The 23,416-nt window shown below is 42.8% G+C and overlaps 1 protein-coding gene across 1 annotated transcript in view; it reads right to left on the reverse strand.

The window, feature by feature from the left end:
• Positions 1-23,416, reverse strand: part of zranb3 (zinc finger, RAN-binding domain containing 3) — a 105,252-nt gene that overhangs the window by 64,519 nt on the left and 17,317 nt on the right. The window contains exon 3 of the mRNA XM_055638627.1: positions 598-616. Coding sequence (XP_055494602.1) covers positions 598-616 — 19 coding nt within the window. The remainder of the gene's footprint in view (positions 1-597; positions 617-23,416) is intronic.

A 23,416-nucleotide genomic window follows, 5' to 3' on the forward strand; every position in this document is an offset into this window, starting at 1 on the left:
TTCACCTCTGCCTATCCATAGCCCCACGTCCCCCTCCCTTTTCATCTGTGCTTGAATTGCCTCATATTGTGTTTTGAATTGAATTCTGGCTTTAATTTGTGTACTATTCATGTCTCTACTATTTATTTCATTCCGCTTACATGTTTTTCCTCTACTTGCTAAATTTTTGTAAGGTGTCCTTGAGACTCTTGAAAGGCACCCATAAATAAAATGTATTATTATTATTATTTTTCCTTGTAGATAGTGGAAGATGGGGGTTTGATAGGTGCTGCTGAAGTAATCTTGGTGAGTAACTGCAGTACATATTGGAGAAGGTAGATGCTACATCCATGGTGGATGAGGTGAATGTGAAGCGAGGTTCATTTTGCTTGTACAGAATCAGGATTCATAATTGTGCTGCGGAACATTATATCCCACGACTCTGGTCATTTTTCTGTACATTGTTCTGATTTGTTCCTTTACCTGTGTATTTAAAGTTTTTCATCTTGCCTTTTTTCAAACTAAAGAAGGTCAGACAATGTTATCATTCCTTACACAGATACTCGGGTTTTAATTGCAACAATCAATTTAGGGATAAAATTTCATAAATAAACTCACCTCATCTGCAATCATACACCTATATTAAAAAAAAAGAAAAACAATAAATGGAACTAACTCAGAACTATTTTTCTTCTAATCACACATCTACAAAGTCAATCTGAATGAAACATCTCAAAATAAAGTAATAAGAAACGCAATATCATTAACATAACAAACAGGTTCTGAAGAAGGATCCCAACCCGAAACATCACCTATGCTTATTGTATCTTTCTGGCAACTTTACAAGCTTTTTGCTTTAACGCTACTTTTAATTTTTTTCCTGCAATTCCTGGTTGGACTACTTTTTCTTTGGTATGAATCACATGTTCCGTGAATGTTAGCCATTGCCCATCCCCCACAGCTTTTAATGCAGTTTGCAATCTTCTGCAGACAAAGTGTCCCCAATATCTTGCTTCCTTTGGCTAAATTAAACTATGCCACTTTCAAATTGAATGCAAAATTCTTTACTCTTCCCAAGAGGACCATTTGTAACAAGATTATTAATGAACCCATTCTTGATGCATAGCACGTGACCTAACATAGCCCATTTCTTAATTGGTTCCTCAACATACTCATCTAGAAATTCATCTCACACACATTTTAGAAGTTCATCTTTACACATTGTTTCATGACTTGATTTGCCTTATCTAAATGTACATTTATTTCCCACCACAATTACTGTATCCCCATTTTAAGGACTACAATTTATACTGTGCCTTTTGACTATTCTTATGCGAATAATCAACTTCTCGGTTTAGGTTTATTATTGTCATGTGTACCGTGCTACCCAACCAAATTGAATGATACTTTACATAAATACAATTAAACCAAACTCGAGAACAATAGGCAAAGCAAAGGGAAAGATAGAGTACAGAATATAGTTCTTCGCATTGTAGCACACCAGTTCCAGACAAAGTCCACAATGTCCGCAATGGGATAGAGGCAACTCTGACAGTACCCTGGCTTATGGAAGGACCATTCAGAAACCTGATAACAGAGGGGAAGAAGCTGTTCCAGAGTCTGGTGGTGTGCACTTTAAAGCCTACGAAACCTCCTGCCATTACATGGGAACGGAAGAAGCAGGAATAACCAGGAGTGATGTCTTTGAATATGTCGGCTGCTTTTCTAAGGCAGCGGGAAGTGTAGATCAATGGGTTCAATGGTACTTTATTGGCATATGTACCTACGTACACTGAAATTCTCTTTTTGCTTACAGTTCAGAAAAACATCTTACTATAGGCACTATTATATTTTAGTGCAAGAGTACAAGAACAGTAGGTAACACTGAGACAGTACCCAAGAGTCGCCAAGTTTCTGGCACCAGGTTGTGTGATTCAAGTCCGATATTATTAACAATAGAATCTTAACGTTGCCATAAAGGCCCACTGTTCTAGCTGCAGCACTGGGTCGAAATTCTTCCCATAGCTAGAGTCCTCAAATCCTGGCAACATCCTTGTCAATCTCCGCTCCAGCTCAGTCACATCCTTCACATCATGCGGTGATCTGAACTGCATACAATACTCCAGGTGCAGTCTAATCAGTGTGTGTAAAGTGGCAATGTAAAGCCCCATGTCTGATATGCTGTGCACAAAATACTCCTTGGGCTGGGGTTTGCAACATGTAGATAAGGTGAAGCTGACAAGTTTGATAAGAGAATGAATATGTAACAGTTACACCAGAACATCCTAGCATTTATTAAGGTGATACATGACTCGACAAGGAGTCAATGATGCGGAGTCTGGACTGTGCGATGGACTAAGCAACATTCACAACCCTCTGCAATTTCTTGCAGTGGGCAGAGCTGAACCAAAACCAAGCTGTGTTGCAATCCAACAGTATATTTTTAATGGTGGATCAGTCGAAGTCTGTGAAAAATTGGAAATATGCCGAAATCCATCTCATCATTGCCCGTGATCTGCCTCCCTGCCACTTTGTTCTATTAAAACAGATTCCAATTATGTACGATGATTTGATGAGCCAAAATCCATTGTAACTACAGTGATATTGCACTGAGTGCTATATTGAAAGGTGCTGATTCTATAGCACTCCTGGTCCTTCAATCCCAACACTCAGATACATGACACCCATGTAATTTGAACACCAAGTCTGCTTGGACAGCACTGGCAACCCAACATGAGCACTGCTTGGCCAGGGAACTTGCCTCCTCACACCCCACCCCCCCCTGCAAATACGGTGTGCTGCTGTGCCAGGACTCTGCTGTGAACCATTGCGTTCCCCTGAATTTCCCCAGTAATTAATTGTCCCAATGCTCAGTATGCATACAAGCATTGGTGTTAGGTGGGCCATTTCTATGATGTCAAGCTCAGGTAGTATTGAGGCTGACATGTCGAGTGCACATCCTTTCTGGAAGCAAGCAGCAGCTACTCCATGTATTGGTAGACTATCCAAATCCATAAAACCACAAGTCTACTCTGCTATTCAATCATGGCTGATCCATTTTTACCTCTCAACCCCATTCTCCTGACCAATTTTTTTTTCCTTTGATTCACATTTCCTTTGATGCCCTTCCTAATCCGAGGGAGGTCTTCCATCCCCCAAACTGTTTTCTTCTGTTGAATGCAAAGTGAGCTGCTGTTTCCAGCTCTTCTGACCCTGGAGATTTTGCTGTGGTGCCAAACAATATTATTCCTGGCCTGTCCAACACCAGACCCCATATGTGTAGGAAGGAACTGCAGATGCTGCTTTACATGGAAGATAGAGAAAAAAAGCTGGAGTCAGGCTGGAGAGGCAGAATCGCTGGAAAAAAGGAATGGGTGATGTTTTGGGTTGAGACCCTTCCCCAGACCTAATAAGCAGGCTCTCTACATAGCCATGGGTTATGCCCTTGCTGTAGAGGGCAGTGATTTATGCCAGCTGATTACAGCAGCATGCAGCAATGGATAGGGAAGAGGCTTATGCTAAGTTGTTGAACAAGCACAATTTTTAGTAACAAGCCTCTCTATCCATATACTTACAAGACCCTTTTACAAAGATTTTATTCACGCTCTTGTTCCTGCGAGCTAATCCTGAGCACTAGTGTATGCTACTTTCCCAACAGTGCTAATCTGATGTTCCTTTCAGTTTTGCCTAGCTTGCCTTAGTGTTGAATACCCTGGAAGATTTAGTTCTCAACTTTAACCATCTTATAACCATGTCACTATATTATTAGATCATTTGCTATTATGTTGTTAATTTATCCAACTTGCAATTGCAGCAACCATTCTAATAAGAAAATGATTCTGATAAAGGCCAATGGTGATAACACATTGGCTGCATTAGCAAGCGTCTGGATGACTGGTGAAGCATTGTAGAAAGTTGTGCATGATTGATTGCTGAATAAAGATTCCTCATAGATAAAGCAATGCCAAAAGAATAAAGGACATCTTTTTTTTGGTTGAAGTATTTATTATTGTCACGTGTACAGAGATACAGTAAAAGAAATTGCATGCTGTCCAGGCAAGTCATATCATAAATAATTACATTAGGACAGTGCAAGGAAACAGAATGCAGCATACAGTGCTGGAGATAGAGAAAGAGTAGATTTTTAAAAGTGCAAGAGCCACATCGAGGTAGATTAAGAGATCATGAATTAATCTGCAGCATATCTAAAGTCCATTCCAGAGTCTGATGACAGTGGGAAAGAAGCCGTTCTTGAATCTGGTGGTGCATGCTTTCAAGCTTTAATATCTGTTCAATGGGAGGAGTGAATAAGTAGTGTATGAATCGGCTTTCATATGCTGACCTCCTCCCCGAGACAATGTGAAGTATAAATGGAGTTTGTGTGGAGGGGGAAAGAGAGAGGTTGGTTTGCGTGATGGACAGGGCTGTATTCATAACTCAACTCTCCGCAGTTTCTTACAATCTTGGGCAGGGCAGTAGCGATGCCAAGGTGTGATGCATCCCATTAGAATGTTTTCTATAGTGTGTCTGTTGCCACAAAAGTCATTGGAGACATTGCAGATTTCCATAGCCTTCTGAGAATAGCATTGGTGTGCTTTTTTAGATGTAGCATCGATTATGCCTGGACAAGGACAAATTGTTGGTGATTTTACACAGAGGGATTTTGAGCTCTCCGCTACCTCCACTTCAACATTTCACGATTTCAACAACTGCATTACTGCACTAACAAAAACAAGTTGGAAATATTTAAAAAGTTATCACTTGCTTCATGGGTCTATTCATGTGCAACTTGTTAGCCACTGCATACACATTGATTCAAAATGCAAGGTTTGGGGTATGTCTTTAAGATCCGATCAAATTCTACATTTTTAACCAGATATTTCCCGATCTTCGCTATAACCTTTTAGAATAATATCTTGGTGCTCAAACATCTGTTGAATTAAGTTAATCGCTCCCCCATGGTTCGAGTTAATAGGCCACTGTTGAAATTTAACCTAGTGATCCTGTTTTCATCCCACCTTCTACAATTCCAGGAGCATTGTTCCAAGAATATTAAATCCTATATAGAAAACAGACAAATACAGCGTCATTTCACATATTTGTTAAATTAGAAATGTGGTGCAACAGCTATATTCTTGAGAGATCAATTTTTGTTCAAATTTGATGTTTAGTAGGGCCAATACAATTCCTTACTCAACAGCAACATGTTTTTAAATTCCAAATTTTATTCACATTATAAATACCTGCATATTTATGTTGGGCAAATATGTTTTTGCGCCAATCGACGTAGCTTTCTAAGAACTGCAGGAACAAATAATGAATTTAGGCTAAACTGACAGGAAAAGACAGAAAAAGTGACATAATTGACTTTGAGCAAGAGATCCTCTTTTTACATTAGGACCTGAAAATGTTGGAAGTACTCAGCAGGTGAGTTGAAGAGAGAAGGCCAATATAAACACTGCTGTGGATTCAGATCTCATGGATGCAAAACCCAAGGACTATCAGCTGCATGGGGCAATAGAAAAGGGTACCAGATTATCACCATGCGAAGGCAATAGAATTGATATTTGCCAATATTAACAGGAAAAATATGGACACAGAAAATCATAATGGCAAAAAGCAAGTGACAGGAATACATGCCCCAGAGTAAAAATACGTAGCTTCAAAATAATTTTAAAATATATATGCTTAATTTTTTTCCAATTTAATGTTTGTGCTGATTTCGTGTAATTCAGACTGAATTAACAAAGGATAAACCTGCAAATTGAAGCATTATGTTAAATACCACAGCCAACCAATAGTGGCACTGCAAGAGCAATATTAAAAATCCAATATAGAAATCCCTTTTAATTTGTTGGTGTTAGCAACCAGTCAATGGCTTTACTACAATAATTATATTTTCTTGTCATCCTATTCAGAATTTAAAAAAAACTTAAATGTTTTGTGTGCAAGTACAATATCATGTGAGAAATGAAGGAAATTACTATTAATAAATACAAAAGAGTAATTTGTTTCCCCTGACCAGGAACAAGCAACGCAGTTTGAGAATTAAAAAGCCATTTACGATCGACATTAGAAAATAAGTTCTTCCCTCGGAGGATGACAAACCGTTAAAATTCTCTGATCTGAACTGTTGTTCATTCATAACAGAGATGGATAATTTCTAGGCACTAAAGGAATCATTGAGGTCATGTTGAAAAGAGGCACTGAGGTACAAGAACAGTCATCATGATCTTGATGAATGGCAGGGCACACTCTAAGGGCCAGATGACCTACTTCTCCAATACTTGTTCGACAATTTTAGGTTGAATTCACCATTTGCACCAAAACGGCTGCCTTTCTCAAACTATGCATTTTGGTTGTTGTGGTAACTCAAGTCTTCACATTCGTCCGAGAACTGCAAGGCTTTAATAGATAATATTTCTGGTTAAAGTGTTTTAAGTGTTATTTTTTCACAAGATGTTCCATTGAGAACAAGTACTGAATGTACTGTACTTCAAACTTGAATTATAATACTAGCTGCCAAGCAAAATACCAATTAATATTTTAAATATTACTTGTTAGCATTCTAATTATCATCACAACTTTCTTTGCACATTTATAATGGGCACTTTCAAAATCACAATTTTATCACCCTGGCCACTGTTGTACGCTCGTTTTGATTTTATTCATGAAAAAGTACGATATTCACAGGGGTCACAGCTATCAACAAAAAAATACATACTGATTAATGTGATTACAATTGAATCCTTTAGGTCAATATTAAAGCTGCAACTTTGATAAAGCAATGTAGACACTTGCCTAACGTTTGCTAGATGGGAATAAAATTAAATTAAGGAAATTATGTAGGTGGAAATTTCTACATTTTGTTCAATTTAGTCCAAGGCAGATTTACATATTTAAAAAAATTAACAAATGATACTGCTTAAACAATATTTTTGGAAAAGAAACAATGTAACGTAAATACACAGCAGGTTGGTCAGGATCAGTGAAAAAAGGAAGGGTTAACGTTTTGGGTTGAAGCGTTTTTGTCAGAAAAAAAAATCAGGTCAATAATGCTTCAAGGTGTGGAGTGGAGGTGATGGTGGGGAGAACAAAGAGAATATCTGTGATAAAATGGAAACAACGAGACTAAATGGTGATGGTGCCAGGTTTTACAGGCAAAATAAAAGCAGATGAATGAGCATGTGTAGTGGGAAAGGAAAACTAACTTTGTAGGTTGAGAACCTTTCAACCGAACTGGATAATTGTGATAGAACTGGAAAGTCAATTACCCAAAACTGCTGATTTAACGTTAGAGAGTCAAAGTATTCACCATATAAACATTAAAATATATATATATAATTATGGGTAGAGTTAGGGTGAATATTTGACGAAATGAAATTATAGGATGTGTATGCAGAGCAGTACGATTTGGCTAACTATAGGAAGCAGACATTTCGCATTTACAATGGAAAAGGGGGAAAATAAGACTTAGACAATTCTTAGAACAGAACTCTTACATGCACTGGGGCAGCCATAATTTAGAGACTTGGCATTCATCTCCAGTTAAAGGGAATTCAAAAAATTCATGACACTCAGAACAAATACATTGGTGACATCTTATTTAAAAAAAAAAGATTTAGCTTCTAAGAGAGATGTCAAACGTCAAGTCATATTAATTGTCATATACACCAGGATAAATAGGATAAATGAAATTCTTGCTCACTGGCAAATTAATGTAACAGCACACAAATAAACACACCATATGCAATAAACTATCAGTTATTAGAGGCAACCAGACCACAACAGTGAAAGCCGATGTAATGCAACCTTAAAAAAACGTCCACAGTACTTCGGTGCTGAGGTAAGTGGTTCAAGAATCTGATGATTAATAGAAAGCTGTCCTTGAACCTAGAGGGAATGATTCTCAGCCTCTTGCACCTTCTTCCTACATGGTGCAGTGAGATGTGAGCCTGATCTGGCTGTTGTGGGTCTTTAATGATATTAGTTGCCTTCCTGAGTCAGCACTTTCTGCAGAACCTTTCGATGATGGGGAGCCATTTCAGTGATGGCCAGGCAACATCCACCATTTCCTGCAGCTACTTTCGTTCTTCAGCGTTTGAATTTCTGAACCAGGCCACGATGCAACCAGTCATTTTGCTCTCCACAATTTATCATATCCTTATAACTATAAAACTCTGATCTTGGATGTGTGTGTGTGTATTTATTTGTTTGTGTGTAATCACATCTTCACAAAAAAACGACACGCTAATGGTCAAATTTTTACATATTCCGGTAGAGATTTTCCCCCTGGAGTCCAAAATCGCCTTATCTGAAAAATGCTTTATTTCTCGAGTTATTAATGAGAATGTTCAAAAAACCTGAAAAAACCCCGCTGTCTTCTTGCTCGCGCTACCAGTGACATCACCCCCCAGAACACTCCCTCCCTGCCGCAGCGAGGGAGTATTGCGTTCGAGAACCAGCCCTCCCCTGTGACGACGCGCCCCCCCCACCCCTCAAACTCTACCACCCTCCCTCTCTGCCCCCCCACTCCATCTTTGACCCCTCCCGCTCCCTCTCTGCCTCCCACGCCTCCCGTGGGGGCTACGGGTAGGGGACGGGTGCGTTGGGGGATCAGACCCAACGGGTTTCCACTTGGTCTGGTACATAACTAAAACTCTGATCATGTTATCGTCCGGTTTGGCGGTCTTTCTATTGGCGCAAAAACGGTTTGCGATAGCAGTACAATTTTGCGCCAGTTTACTCGCCGTTCTCCTGTGCTGTGAGTCCACCAAGTTTCGTTCTGATCGGTTGATTGTCGTAAAAGATAGCAAGGTTTAAAAATCATAAAAAACGCACGCACACAGATCGATCTCCTCTCCTGCCAGTCAGCTCCGCGCGGATTAGTTTCTTCCCCCGTCACTCTCCGGGACAGTCCGCTCCTTCCTGCGTCCATATAACCATATAACAATTACAGCACAGAAACAGGCCATCTCGACCCTTCTAGTCCGTGCCGAACACGTATTCTCCCCTAGTCCCATATACATGCGCTCAGACCATAACCCTCCATTCCTTTCCCGTCCATATTATCCAATTTATTTTTAAATGATAAAAACGAACCTGCCTCCACCACCTTCACTGGAAGCTCATTTCACACAGCCACCATTCTCTGAGTAAAGAAGTTCCCCCTCATGTTACCCCTAAACTTCTGTCCCTTAATTCTCAAGTCATGTCCTCCTTGTTTGAATCTTCCCTACTCTCAGTGGGAATAGCTTATCCACGTCAACTCTGTCTATCCCTCTCATCATTTTAAAGACCTCTATCAAGTCCCCCCTTAACCTTCTGCGCTCCAAAGAATAAATCCCTAACTTGTTCAACCTTTCTCTGTAATTTAGTTGCTGAAACCCAGGCAACATTCTAGTAAATCTCCTCTGTACTCGCTCTATTTTGTTGACATACTTCCTATAATTTGGCGACCAAATTTGTATACCATACTCCAGAATTGGCCTCACCAGTGCCTTGTACAATTTTAACATTACATCCCAACTTCTATACTCAATGCTCTGATTTATAAAGGCCAGCACACCAAAAGCTTTCTTTACCATCCTATCTACATGAGATTCCACTTTCAGGGAACTATGCACAGTTATTCCCAGATCCCTCTGTTCACCTGCATTCTTCAATTCCCTACCATTTACCATGTACGTCCCATTTTGATTTGCCCTGCCAAGATGTAGCACCTCACACTTATCACCATTAAACGCCATCTGCCATCTTTCAGCCCACTCTTCCAACTGGCATAAATCTCTCTGTAGACTTTTACATTCTTTATACTCCTCAAGCACCTCATTTACTCCATGCTGCCTATAATTATTGTAGATCTCTCTCTTTTTCCAAACCAAGTGTCCAATTTCCCTTGAAAACCATGGCTCTTTCCAATTTTTACTATTTCCTTTCAACCGAACAGGGACATAAAGATTCTGTACTCTTAAAATTTCACCTTTAAATGTCCTCCATTTCTCTTCCACATCTTTCCCATAAAACAAACTGTCCCAATTTACTCCTTTTAAATCCTTTCGCATCTACTCAAAGTTAGCCTTTCTCCAATCAAAAATCTCAACCCGAGGTCCAGTTCTGACCCTCTCCATAATTATATTGAAACTAATGGTATTGTGATCACTGGTCCCGAACTGTTCCCCAACGCATACCTCTGCCACCTGACCCGTCTCATTTCCTAACAGGAGGTCCAGCACCGCCCCTTCTCTAGTAGGTACTTCTATGTATTGCTGCAAAAAACGATCCTGCACACATTTTACAAACTCCAACCCATCCAGCCCATTTACAGAATGTGTTTCCCAGTCTATGTGTGGAAAATTGAAATCTCCCACAATCACTACCTTGTGCTTACTACTAATATCTGCAATCTCCTTACATATTTGCTCTTCCAATTCTCGCTCCCCATTTGGCGGTCTATAATACACCCCTATAAGTGTTGCTACCCCTTTCCTATTTCTCAGTTCCACCCAAATAGCCTCCCTAGACGAGCCCTCTAATCTATCCTGCCAAAGCACTGCTGTAATATCTTCTCTGATAAGCAATGCAACACCTCCACCTCTTGCCCCTCCAATTCTATCACACCTGAAGCAACAAAATCCTGGAATATTTAGTTTCCAATCACAGCCCTCCTGCAACCACGTTTCACTGATCGCCACAACATCATACTTCCAGGTGTCAATCCAGGCTCTAAGTTCATCCACCTTTCTTACAATGCTCCTAGCATTAAAATATACACATTTAAGAAACCCACCCTCTCTTATTCTCTTTTTCTTCTCTCTCCCCTACATTTTGGGTCAGAGTGCTACCATTCTCTGCCTCCTGCCTCACACAGACTGCTAGCTTTCTCAATTTGAGTCCCTCCCCTCAATCATAGTAGTTTAAAGTCTCCCCAATAGCCTTTGCAAATCTCCCCGCCAGGATATTGGTCCCCCTCGAGTTCAAGTGCAACCCGTCCTTTCTGTACAGGTCGCACCTTCCCCAAAAGAGGTCCCAATGATCCAGAAACTTGAATCCATCGCGTCATCGCGTTTTTACTGGCTTAAAAGCTGAGGAAGGCCGGTGGAGGTTTTCAACCAGACTTTCGGAGGGACCCAAGCAGCAGCCCAGTGTCGGAGACCCAACCCAGCCCAGCCCAGCGTGGGAGACCCAGCCCAGCGTCGGAGACCCAGCCCAGCCCGGAGTCGGAGATGTCGTCAAACAGAAAGCAGAGACTCTAATCCTGGCAGAGGAGAATGACCAGCGCCTGCTGTGAGCCTCCATTGCACCGCCAATTCCAGCCACTCCCCCTCCGGTCCCCTCTCTGGTTCCTCCCCCCCCTCCTCCATGATACCCCCCGCTCCCCATGGCTCTTCCCCAGTCTTTTCTCCGAGCCCACTCCCCCCGCCCACACAGCCCACTCCCCACCCGGCCACAGACCCCTCTCCACCCACCAACCCCCCCCACACCCACACAACCCCCCCCCACCCACACAACCCCCACCCCCACAACCTCTCCGCCCGGTCAACCCCCCCTACACACACCCCCCTACACACACCCTCCCCCAAACAACCCCCCTCCCACATCCCTTCTCCCCCCTCCTACACCCCTCCCGCCCACATACACTCCTCCCCGCCACACACCCCCCCCTCCCCACACAACCCTCTTCCTCCCCCCCACACCCCCCCCCCCCCCCACCCACACACCCCACTTCCATCCCCCCACCCCTCCCACACATGAAGAGGAGGGGGAGGGAGTGCTCGGGGATGAGGGGAAATGAACCACGCCTGTGCAGTTAGGAGCTATGGGTGAATGGTGGAATAATGCATTGGGGTAACAGGTTGCGTTGGGGGAACGGGTGAGTGGTGGAATATTGCGCTGGGGAATAGCGGAGCTGCTCCTTACCCTCAATACCGATACTCTCCTCTGCCTAGCGGAGCTGGTCCTTACCCTCAACAACTTTTCCTTTGACTCCTCCCATTTCCTCCAAATCCAAGGCGTATCTTTGGGTACGCGCATGGGCCCCAGCTATGCCTGCCTCTTTGAAAGGTACGACGAACAATCCTTGTTCGAGGCGTACCGTGACCCTATCCCCGAACTCTACTACAAACCCAATAACTCCCATGGCTATCTGGACTACACTTCTTCCCAACCTACTTCCTGTAGGGACTCTATCCCCTTCTCCCAATTCCTCCGTCTACGCCGCATCTGCACCCAGGATGAGGTGTTCCAAACCAGGGCATCGGAGATTTCCTCATTCTTTAGGAAATGGGGGTTCCCCTCTTCACCAGGCGCTCTTCTATATCCTGTAGCTCCGCTCTCACTCCCCATCCCCCCCCCGTAACAAGTCACACACACACTAGGTGTAGTGAAATGCTTATTGCCATTTTGCAGCACATAAAGAAAGAACAGACATGACATTAATAAGAGTTTTAGAACATAAAAAACATCCCCCCACAATGGTTCCCATTATGAGGGAAGGCACAAAGTCCAGTCCCCAACCCCAGTTCACCCATAGTCGGGCCTATTGAGGCCTCCGCAGTTGCCTCTACGGAGGCCCGATGTTCCAGGCCGTCTCGCCGGGTGGTGGTGCTCCGGCGTCGGGAGAGTCCTCTCCGCAGCATGGGAACCCTGGAACGGCCGCTTCCGTACTGGAGGCCGCGGCTTCCGAAGCCAGCAAGGCCACGCCAGTTGGAGCTCCACAACTGGCGATCTCATCTAGAGATCCCAGGCTCCCGGTGTAAAGTTCGGCGCCGCCGCCCGCAGCTGGTCGCCCCGCGATGTTGTTCCCGGCGGTTCTTCAGCTCACCGGAGCTCCAGCCCGCTCCAGCGCTGTGCCGCCGCTGAAGCTCTGGGCGGTCCCCGACAGGAAACGCCGCTCCAGGCCCGCTGGTAGGCCGCGAGGACGGGTCGAAGCTGTAGCCCGGAGAAAAGCTGCCTCTCCGACCAGGTAGGGACCCTGAAAAGTAGTTTCCCCCTCCCCCCCACCTCCCACATAAAAAAGTCTAGACCTCCAAACAAAACACTTTAACTAACTAAAAATAAAAATAAAACGATGAAAAGACAGACAGCTGCTGGCTGGGCAGCCATACACAGGACAGCGCCCCCTCTTAAAAAAAAGTCCCCCTTGTCCTCACCTTCCACCCTACCAGCCGTCACATACAACATAATTCTCAACATTTTCGCCACCTCCAACAGGATCTCACCATCGGCCACATCTTCCCATCTCCTCCCCTTTCGGATTTCCACAGAGACTGCTCCCTCCGTAACTCCCTGGTCAATTCGTCCCTTCCCACCCAAACCACCCCCTCCCCGGTACTTCCCCTTCTAGAGGGTCTCCAAGAAAATGTGCATTTCTCTTGACGAATAATGACTTTTATATCAACCAGCTACAGCTACAGTGACTCAGTTCAAATGGTTACGCAGTCAGAAATGGGTAGATCAGAAAAGCAGGCCCTTCAGCCCATCAAGTACATGCCGCCCACCCATTTATACCAATCCTACATTAATCTTATTTTTTTCCATCCTCCCGACATTATAAAAAAAGGCTAAATAAAACCAAAAGATTTTTAGACAATTTGAATGTCAGAAACAACTAACCAAATGAGGGAGGGAAAACTAGGTGGTTTAGATATGTACACAGTAAAACAAATTATATATATTACATTGAAAATAAAGCAGTTTAATTTTCCAAGTCAGACAAGTCAGACAAATTCACAATCTTATTGCTTCTTGATCCTCATGGGATACTCTCCCACTGCTATGTCAGCTTTCTAGCAAACTCACTATTTAATTTCCCTCCTCCACACAAAAACTTAACTCTGCAAATCAGAAATTTATTCAAAGATAATCTTGTTATCAAAGCAGTTTTTAAAAATAGTGTTGTTGGAAAAAGGTCACAGTGCTTCAAATTACATTGCATGTACATACACAAGCAGATCGATTGAAGCAAACATCCAAATAATGTTCGTCATAACTGACTACCAATTATTTTTCACATGTCATGAGGAACACTTGCTTAAGAATAAAAGTGTGAACTCAGCACACATTTATATTTAAAACAACTTGTATTGATCTACTACTTTAGATGTAAAAATAAGCTCAAATGAAAACAGATGTCAACTTGGATATTATAGCAAGAGACTGCTCCAAACACATGGATATAAGTAGCTTTTATAATAAGAACCTTGGACCAGATTGTGTTAAAATGCATATTTTACCAGTGCATTAAAACTGCTGCTGTTTTATTGCAGCTACAAATGCATTTATCGGGGAATTGTTTTAAAAAAAAAATGGTTTATCACTTATTAGCAAGGTGATTTGTGGTAGAAATGATTGATGTAATATTAATTCTGTATATTAGAGAGTTGGAATTCTTCTTTCATTTCACCACCATTCAGTTCTGCTTGCCCAACTGATCAAGATCCTGCTGTAATTTTTGATAACCAACTTCAATGTCTCTGATACGACCTATTTCAGAGGAATATGTAAATGTACTTACTAATCATACCTTGTTCTCAATCAAATTATTGCAATGGATGACACAGCAACTGACTATTGAGGAACACTGCTGGTCACAGGCCTCCAGTCCAAAAACAATCCTACCACGACCAGATTTGCTTCCTAGCATGAAAATCATTCCATACCCTACAATTGTGGAAAATTGATTTGTTAAACTCTTCTTCAACAAAAGAGTAACTACAGTATAGCACTGTCACAACATTTTGAGATTTAAAAAAATCAAGTCTGCAATTTATCCCATCAGATAAAGCATAAAAAGAAGTTTAATTTGACACCTAATTCACTTTCATATCTCAAATATTTAAAAGGTTATGGCCATTTTCATACTCGGAAATTAGCATCTTGTTCCCCATTGATTTTCTATGGACATAACAAAAAAGCTGTGATCGTGGACAGTCAAAAGCCCATAACTTTCTTAAAAATTAAGAGAACCGAATAAAATTTACAGTTATCATAGATTGAAGCATTCTGAAACAAATATAAAATTATCTTACTTGGATGACCTGAAATTAAAGCATATAATTAGTTAGTTACCCAATTGTAGCTAATTTCAAACTTCAATTACTAGATCTAAACATCTATCCATTTCTTAATAAATGATTAACATTTTTAAATAGCCTAAGTGTCCAAATAATATTCACAAATAATTCACAATAAAACATGATTTTTAAATCTCATTTACATTAATTTATAGGCCAAATGGAAGGAATTTAGTGTCCAATTGCTGTAAATTAAAGTCCATTTAAAATCAGCTTTCTAGTGGGATCCTGTGAACGCGCTGGTTTAGAACGTTCACATTGCGGTAGATTTGTACCCTCAAATGCCCAGAAAAATACTGCGGGATATAATGGGGCCCAAATTAGCTACTCGCAACATTAAACTTTGAATAAAGGGATCTTGAGAAGCCATTTTTAACATAAAAATAAACAGCCTACCTTCGGTTTTCCCCTGTATGAGATCCGACCAGTTGTCGGCGGTCTCGGGTTTAGAGGTTAATTTTTAACCTACTATAACAAGTAAAGAAAGCTCTTAAAACAAAAATAGCTCCAGCTACGGAATCTTCCAGCGATTTTTCGTTAATAATTAACTAGGCTGAAAAACCTCGATTTGAACAGCCTAGGGAAAAACGCGTTTTAAACCCGCCCCCCACTAAACGGCGCCAAAATCGCGCACACTAAACTAGCAGTCACTCAGATATGCAAACCGATTACGGGAAGATGATTTGGGATGTAATGTCAAAATTGTACAAGGCATTGGTGAGGCCAATTCTGGAGTATGGTGTACAATTTTGGTCGCCTAATTATAGGAAGGATGTCAACAAAATAGAGAGTACAGAGGCGATTTACTAGAATGTTGCCTGGGTTTCAGCAACTAAGTTACAGAGAGGGGTTGAACAAGTTAGGGCTTTATTCTTTGGAGCGCAGAAGGTTAAAGGGGGACTTGATAGAGGCCTTTAAAATGATGAGAGGGATAGACAGAGTTGACGTGGATAAGCTTTCCCACTGAGAGTAGGGAAGATTCAAACAAGGGGACATGACTTGAGAATTAAGGGACAGAAATTTAGGGGTAACATGAGGGGGAACTTCTTTACTCAGAGAGTGGTGGCTGTGTGGAATGAGCTTCCAGTGAAGGTGGTGGAGGCAGGTTCATTTTTATCATTTAAAAATAAATTGGATATGGATGGGAAAGGAATGAAGGGTCATGGTCTGAGCGCAGGTATATGGGACTAGGGGAGAATTCGTGTTCGGCACGGACTAGAAGGGTCGAGATGGCCTGTTTCCGTGCTGTAATTGTTATATGGTTACATGATGAAAGGAAAATCATGTGTAACACGTAATATAATTTTTAGCTGATGTAACTAAGACGATCATGAGGGACCTTGATGAGGAACCTATAAGAAACATTTGATAATGTGCCATATAACAAGTATGTGATCAAGACCGAAGCCATTGAAATAAAAGGGGCAAAAGGAACAGAGGGTTAAGGAACAAGAAAAATAGAAGCAAAAGCATGGAGACACAACAGACTGTAGATACTGGTATTATTTTGGACTGTGAGCAAGCGGTGATGCCCTCCATGGGTCCGTATTAAAATCACTAATTTGGAATACATTAATGACTTGGGCACAATGTATAATTAAAAAAATCAGCAAATAACACAAAATTTGTTAGCAAAATAAACTATAAGGGCACGGATGAACTGGTGGAATGGGCAGGCACAGGCCAGATGTAACACCGAAAGTGTGATGTTTTTGCGGACATTTTCAACCTCTCACTTCTGAGGTCTGACGTTCCCACCTGCTTTAAAAGGGCATCAATAATACCGGTGCCCAAGAAGAGCAAGGTGACGTGCCTCAACAACTATTGATCAGTGGCACTAACGTCTGTTGTGATGACGTGCTTTGAGAGGTTGATTATGGCGCATATCAACACCTACCTCGACAAGAACCTCGACCCACTGCAGTTCGCTTACCTCAAACCACAGGTCAATGGTGGATGTGATCTCATTGGCTCTCCACTCTGCTCTGGACCATTTGGACAACAAAAACACATATGCCAGGCTGTTGTTCAAAGACTACAGCTTAATACCATCATCCGCCCCAAGCCGGTTACTAAGCTATTTCACTTTATCTGTTTATTTATTGTGTATATATGGTCTATGGCCTATATACACACTGAATTTCTATCTCCCGGTCTGTTTCGGTCGCCTCCTCCATGGAGAGGCGACTTTTTCCAGGTCGTCTCCCCCGTGGCCTAACAACGAGGATCGGGCGGCCTTTCCCGGAGATGCGCCCGGGGCTTCAGCGGCGGGCGCAGCGTGGACTCTCGGCGTGGAGCAGGCGAGCCCTCGCTGGGGCTCGCCGGAGGGTAATGCTGCTTTCACTGGCCCACGGCAGCCGGAAACCTGAAGTCGTGGTCTGCAGAGTTCCAGCTGGCGCGGCGTCTGCAGCCCGGGATCCCTCGTGGGGGGACCCGGAGGAAGACGGAGCTTCCACCGCCGGCCCGCAGCCAACTTCTACCGCGGACCCGTCGTGGACTTACCATCACCCTGCAGGGGAGCTTCTACCGCCGGCCCTGCGGTCTGCGGTGCTTCTGGCTGCGGCGGGGAGTTTTAAATCTTGACCGCCGGCCTGCGGCCTACACCAACCTAGAGCCGCGGTCTCCAGTGAGGAAGAACCGATCCTGGACTGACTCTGGACTCTGGTCCCGACCACGGGGGGAAATGGAGGAGGACTGGCCAAATTTCTTGCCTTCCACCACAGTGATGAATGCTGTGGTGGATGTTTGTGTTAAATATTTATTATGTCCTAGACTAAGTGGGACCCGTTGGGTCCCAGCTTCACACGGGAGGGCTGGTCCCCCAACGCAATATTCCACCTCTGCACCACTTCCAATATTGCTGACCAGGGGCGCTAGTATGAACCATTTTAGAACCAATAGACATTTTTTTGCAAGCTTTAGAACCGATAGACATTTTATTGCAAGTTTTAGAACCAATAGACACTTTTTTTTGCAAGCTTTAGAACCAATAGACACATTCTGCAAGCATTTTAGAACCACTAAGGGTACTTACATTTGAGTAGACATGTGTTCAGTGTTATTCACCTCAGAGAAACGTAACCCTCTGCCTTCCTCCATCTTGAAGAGACTGTGAGGCACACCACTTCCTGGTTTTATAGTCCCTCCCCCCTGCCGCCAGTGGAGGCAGCCGAGAGAATGGGGAATTTTGTAAAAACATTAATATCTCTGTCATTTTTCATCGACGGGAAAAATCCTCGGCACACATGTGGCGGAGGGGGGCTCTGAGCAAGGTGGCTAAAAATAACGGCCGTAGGTGGCGGCGTTCTCTCAGAAATCGTAGCACAGTTGGCCAAAACCGGTCAAGAACAGACTTTTAGTAATATACTAGACCAAGTGCAGACCCGTTGGGGGCAGGGGTGTGTGGAGGGGAGGGGGGGGAGAAAAAGAGGGGAGAGAGAGAGAGGGGGGGAGGGGGAGAGGAGGAGGGAGGGAGAGGACAGAGGGGAGAGAGAGAGAGGGGTGGAGGGTGAGGAGCAGGGAGGGGGAGGGAGGGTGGAGGCAAGGGGGTAGGGGTGTGTGGAGGGGGAGGGGGTTTAGGGGAGGAATGGGGGGGAAGGGGATGGGAGGGGAGGGGAGGAGGAGAGGGGAAAAGAGGAGGAGAGAGAGGGGGAGGGGGGGGGGGAGAGGAGGGGGGAGAGGAGAGGAGGGAGAGGGGGGGGGAGAGGAGAGGGAGGGGGAAGGAGAGGAGGGGGGGAGAGGAGATGGGGGGAGGAGAGGGGGGGGGAGAGGAGGAGGGGGGAGGGGGGGATAGGAGAGGGGGGGAGAGGAGAGGGAGGGGGAGAGGAGGAGAGGGGGGGGGGGGGGGGGGGGAGGGAGGGGAGGGGGGGGGGGGGAGAAGAGGGGGGGGGGAGAGAAGGTAAGGGGGGGGGGGGAGAATCTAAAAAACATTTTAGAACCAAAAAAGACACATCTGCAAGCATTGTAGAACCAAAAGAGACACTTTTTGCAAACATTTTAGAACCAATAGACACATTCTGCAAATGTTTTAGAACCACTAAGGACACTTACATTTGAGTAAACATGTGTTCAGTGTTATTCACAGCTCAGAGAAATGTGACCCTCTGCCTTCCTCCAGCTTGCAGACACTGATTGAGGCACATCACTTCCTGGTTTTATAGTCCCTCCCCCCTGCCGCCAGCGGGGGCAGCAGAGAGAATGGGGAATTTTGTAAAATCATTAATATCTCTGTCATTTTTCATCGACGGGAAAAATCCTCGGCACACATGCGGCGGAGGGGGACTCTGAGCAAGGTGGCCAAAAATGACGGCCGTAGGTGACGGCGTTCTCTCGGAAATCGCAGCACAGATGGCCAAAACCGGTCAAGAACAGACTTTTAGTAATATAGATAGAAGATTGTGTGTTCTTTATCATTGTACCACTGCTGACAAATTCATTTCACTTGCACTTTATGTGGAATGTGACGAATAAATCTGTTATTGTGTTGTATTGATTGTATTATGTTTACATATTCTGTTGTGCTGCAGCAAGTAAGAATTTAATTGTCCTATCTGGGACGCATGACAATAAAACTCTTGAATCTTGACTTGACACTTTATTTCTGTGGACAGAATGACAAGAGGCAATGTAGGCAAGAGGCACAGGAAGTGAGAGATTGGTTAGTGCACATAGTAAAATTGTTTTAAGTAGCAGAACAAGCTAAGGAAGTGGTAAAGAAAGAACCTGAATATTGTCCTTTATTTAACAGAGGCTGCAGTACAGAACACGAGTGAATCTTCATAAACCCCCATTTAGTTTTGAGCATCACACCTTGGTCAAGACGTGAAGATTTTATTGGGGGTCTAGTCAAGATTTATTATAGTGACAGATTTTCATAACGTTTCAAGGATTCCTCCTCTAGTCACTATGATTGAAGACAGGGGTTCGGGAGATTAATCGAAACGCACTCACGAGCTCTCCATGAGATATTCAATGCCGTCCAAAGATAAATCTTTCAAACACAGTCTCTTAATTAATAGATTCTTTATTGTAGTAGTAAAAACAGTAAGATATTCATACTTCTTGTATAAGTACATTTTGATCTCACTCGCAGTCAAACTCGTGCATGATCGAAAGCTGTGACCTCTCCCCCATGCTTCTTCAAACTAAATTAAACTAATTACTAGGGCATCTGCGCAAGAATCCCAGCTGCAAACACGCCTCCGACTACGTATTAATCCCACCCACATAATTACAGGCAGATAAAATTTTAAGGTAACTGGTTATAGTGATAACATACTGAGTTAAGCTAAATGGCTACTACATACCAGCCCCCAATTGTTCTGAGTATATAACAAGACGATTACTAATAGACATTAAAAAAAAAAGTAGCTACAAAAGCTTAACATGTATCAAAAAACAAAACATAACATGCATTATATATCAGCATTCAGACATCTTTAAGGATTCTTCCATCTTCACCTTCGCCTTCAAGAAGCAAGCATAACTTGGTTATTGGTCTTATTAAAACATTGTTCTTAGTCTGAAGTCATACTGTACACACCAAACGTTTAACATCAGACATGATCTCCAGTATCCTTCCCATCAACCAAGAGCATTGTGATGCAGTAGAATCAACCACCAAAACAATATCACCTGGAACACAACTTCTTCTAACCCTCGACCATCGTTGTCGCTCTTGGATCAGAAGCAAATATTCCTGTATCCATCTTTTCCAAAAAAGATCTGCTAACCATTCTGTCCATCGGTGAGACAAAGTTTGCGTTATGCTCTCATCCCATCCAAGTTTTTCCTAACAAAGATCCTGCAAAACCAACTTGGCTGGCAGTGTAAATGGTGCAAGAAATCCCAAAGGGTCATAAACGGAACCAATCATGGATAGGATACCCCTTCTAGTACATGGTCTCTCTTGAATCGAGATTCTGAACACATCTGTTTCAACGCACCAGTGCAGTCCCAATGCTCTTTCCAATGGCAAATTGTCTTTGTCCAAATCTAACTCCCTCGTTTCCTTGGGTCTATCATCTGGTGGAATGCTTTCCAATACAACACGGCTGATCCACTTGGAAAGCGTAAATCCTCCCTTATTGCAGATGTTTTACCATTTGCATTGCTTCCTGCTCTGTAGACAATCGTCCACGTAGAAATTATTCTAGAAAGTGCGCTTTATTGTCCTCTGCGGTCTTCTTTAATGCAAAGTTTGCACAACTTGGTGATGACACTGCTCCAAAGAGATGTACCTTCATCCAGTATTCAACAAGATATTGTTGTGGATCCCCTTCAGGCCACCATAAGAATCGCATTTAACAATGTGTCAATGTGTTTTTCTGATACTTTGACTTCGTGAAACATCGCTTTAATATCAGCCATCAAAGCAATCGGTTCTTGTCTGAATTTAATAAGAACTCCAATGAGTGAGTTAATAATGTCTGGACCTTATAGAAGTTGACAGTTAAATGATGTTCCTTTGAAGACTGCAGCACAGTCAAAGACCACCCTCAAGGTCCCTTTCTTCAAGTGATACATCCCATGGTGTGGAATGTACCAAAGCTCTCCATCACTTCGATTCAGCTGGTCTGTTGGTACCATTTCGGCAAAATCATTGTCAATCATAACCTGTAGGAAAAACGTATATTCCTCATGAAATTTTGTTTTCTTGCCAAACTTGCGTTTCAGATTCTGGGTGCATTGCTCTGCCATATGATTATTCGGCAGACTACCATTTTCTTCTTTGAAAGATAAGTCCAGACAATAATGTCCGTCCATCATCTTAACTGAGTAGTTCATAATATCCAAGAACTTTAACTCTTTCCTGGACATTTCTTCAGATTCCTTACTGGTACTTTCATTGAAGTCATGATTGTATTGCTTGATCAATAGCTTTTCTAATTTACCAATAGATATTTGATTAACAGCAGCGGCAGGGTAGTTCTTCTGGTTCCTGTTTTCGTTGTTCCTTCTCAAGGAGCCATAGATAACCCATCCAAGTAAGGTTTTCACAGCAAACGGTCCATCCCCTTGGCTTCTCTCAGTCTGAAAAGGTTCCAACGCCTTCAAAGCATTCGTTCCGATAAGTAGGTCGATACCAGAATATATTTTAGGTATCTTGATATGCTTCAAGTAAGGCAATTGTTTCAAGTCCTCAAATCTGGATATATTTTGATGACAAACAGGCATGGTCTCATATGTGAACACCTCAGATATTGGTTTAAAATTATCTTCATCCTGACTAGATATTTCCATACTTGTAATGTGATGACTATCGCAGGATTTCTCCTCAATCATGGTACGCAATAGAATCTTAGTCTTTTCTCCTGTGATGTCCAGCCTTCTCATCAACCTTTCTGTACAAAAGGTAGCCGAACTTCCATGATCCAAAAATGCATATGTTTGCAACACTGTATTCATCTGGCTGCAACTTACCTGTACTGGTTAGATAGAGAAGATACAGGTTTCTACCCCGGCCCTAATATGGGCAGTTATCTGAGGTGAGGTGACTGCATCATTAGTAGCTGGCTTCTCCTATTTTATGTGCTCCGGCTTCTTCTGCTCAGTGAAGTGCTTCATGATGATCTTGCTTGCACTTATTACAAGTTATAGGACTCTTACAGTTTTTAACCATTTGTCCTTTTTTCAAACATCCAAAACAGATTCCTTTCTCATTTAAGAAATCCATCTTTTCTTTATATTCCTTCTTCTTGAATTTCCAACACCACCTTACGGTGGGACCAACTTCGTTACATGACAAGCAGAACCAGATTGGCTTAACAGTAAATGTATTGATAAGGCTGAATTATGGTAAAAATATAAGAAAAGCTTACAGCTTATATTTAGTCTCAAATTAAGCTTTTCTCCAGTAGATTAATACAGAAAGGCAAGTTTAGGCTTGCCTCAGGTTGCTGTGTATTGAGATAATGAATATCTATAACATTTGTCTACCATTTGAGAGGAAGCAGAGACGAAAGGTAAATCATGTCTGACAAATCTTATAGAATTTTTCGAGGATGTAACTAGTAGCGTGGATAGGGGGGAGAACCAGTGGATGTGGTGTATCTGGACTTCCAGAAGGCTTTCGACAAGGTCCCACATAAGAGATTAGTATACAAACTTAAAGCACAAGGCATTGGGGGTTCAGTATTGATGTGGATAGAGAACTGGCTGGCAAACAGGAAGCAAAGAGTAGGAGTAAATAGGTCCTTTTCACAATGGCAGGCAGTGACTAGTGGGGTAATCCAAGGCTCAGTACTGGGACCCCAGCTATTTCACAATATATATTAATGATCTGGATGAGGGAATTGAAGGCAATATCTCCAAGTTTGCGGATGACACTAAGCTGGGGGGCAGTGTTAGCTGTGAGGAGGATG

This window comes from Leucoraja erinacea, chromosome 7 (genome assembly GCF_028641065.1).
Source record: "Leucoraja erinacea ecotype New England chromosome 7, Leri_hhj_1, whole genome shotgun sequence".
In the NCBI taxonomy this organism is placed as follows: domain Eukaryota; kingdom Metazoa; phylum Chordata; class Chondrichthyes; order Rajiformes; family Rajidae; genus Leucoraja; species Leucoraja erinaceus.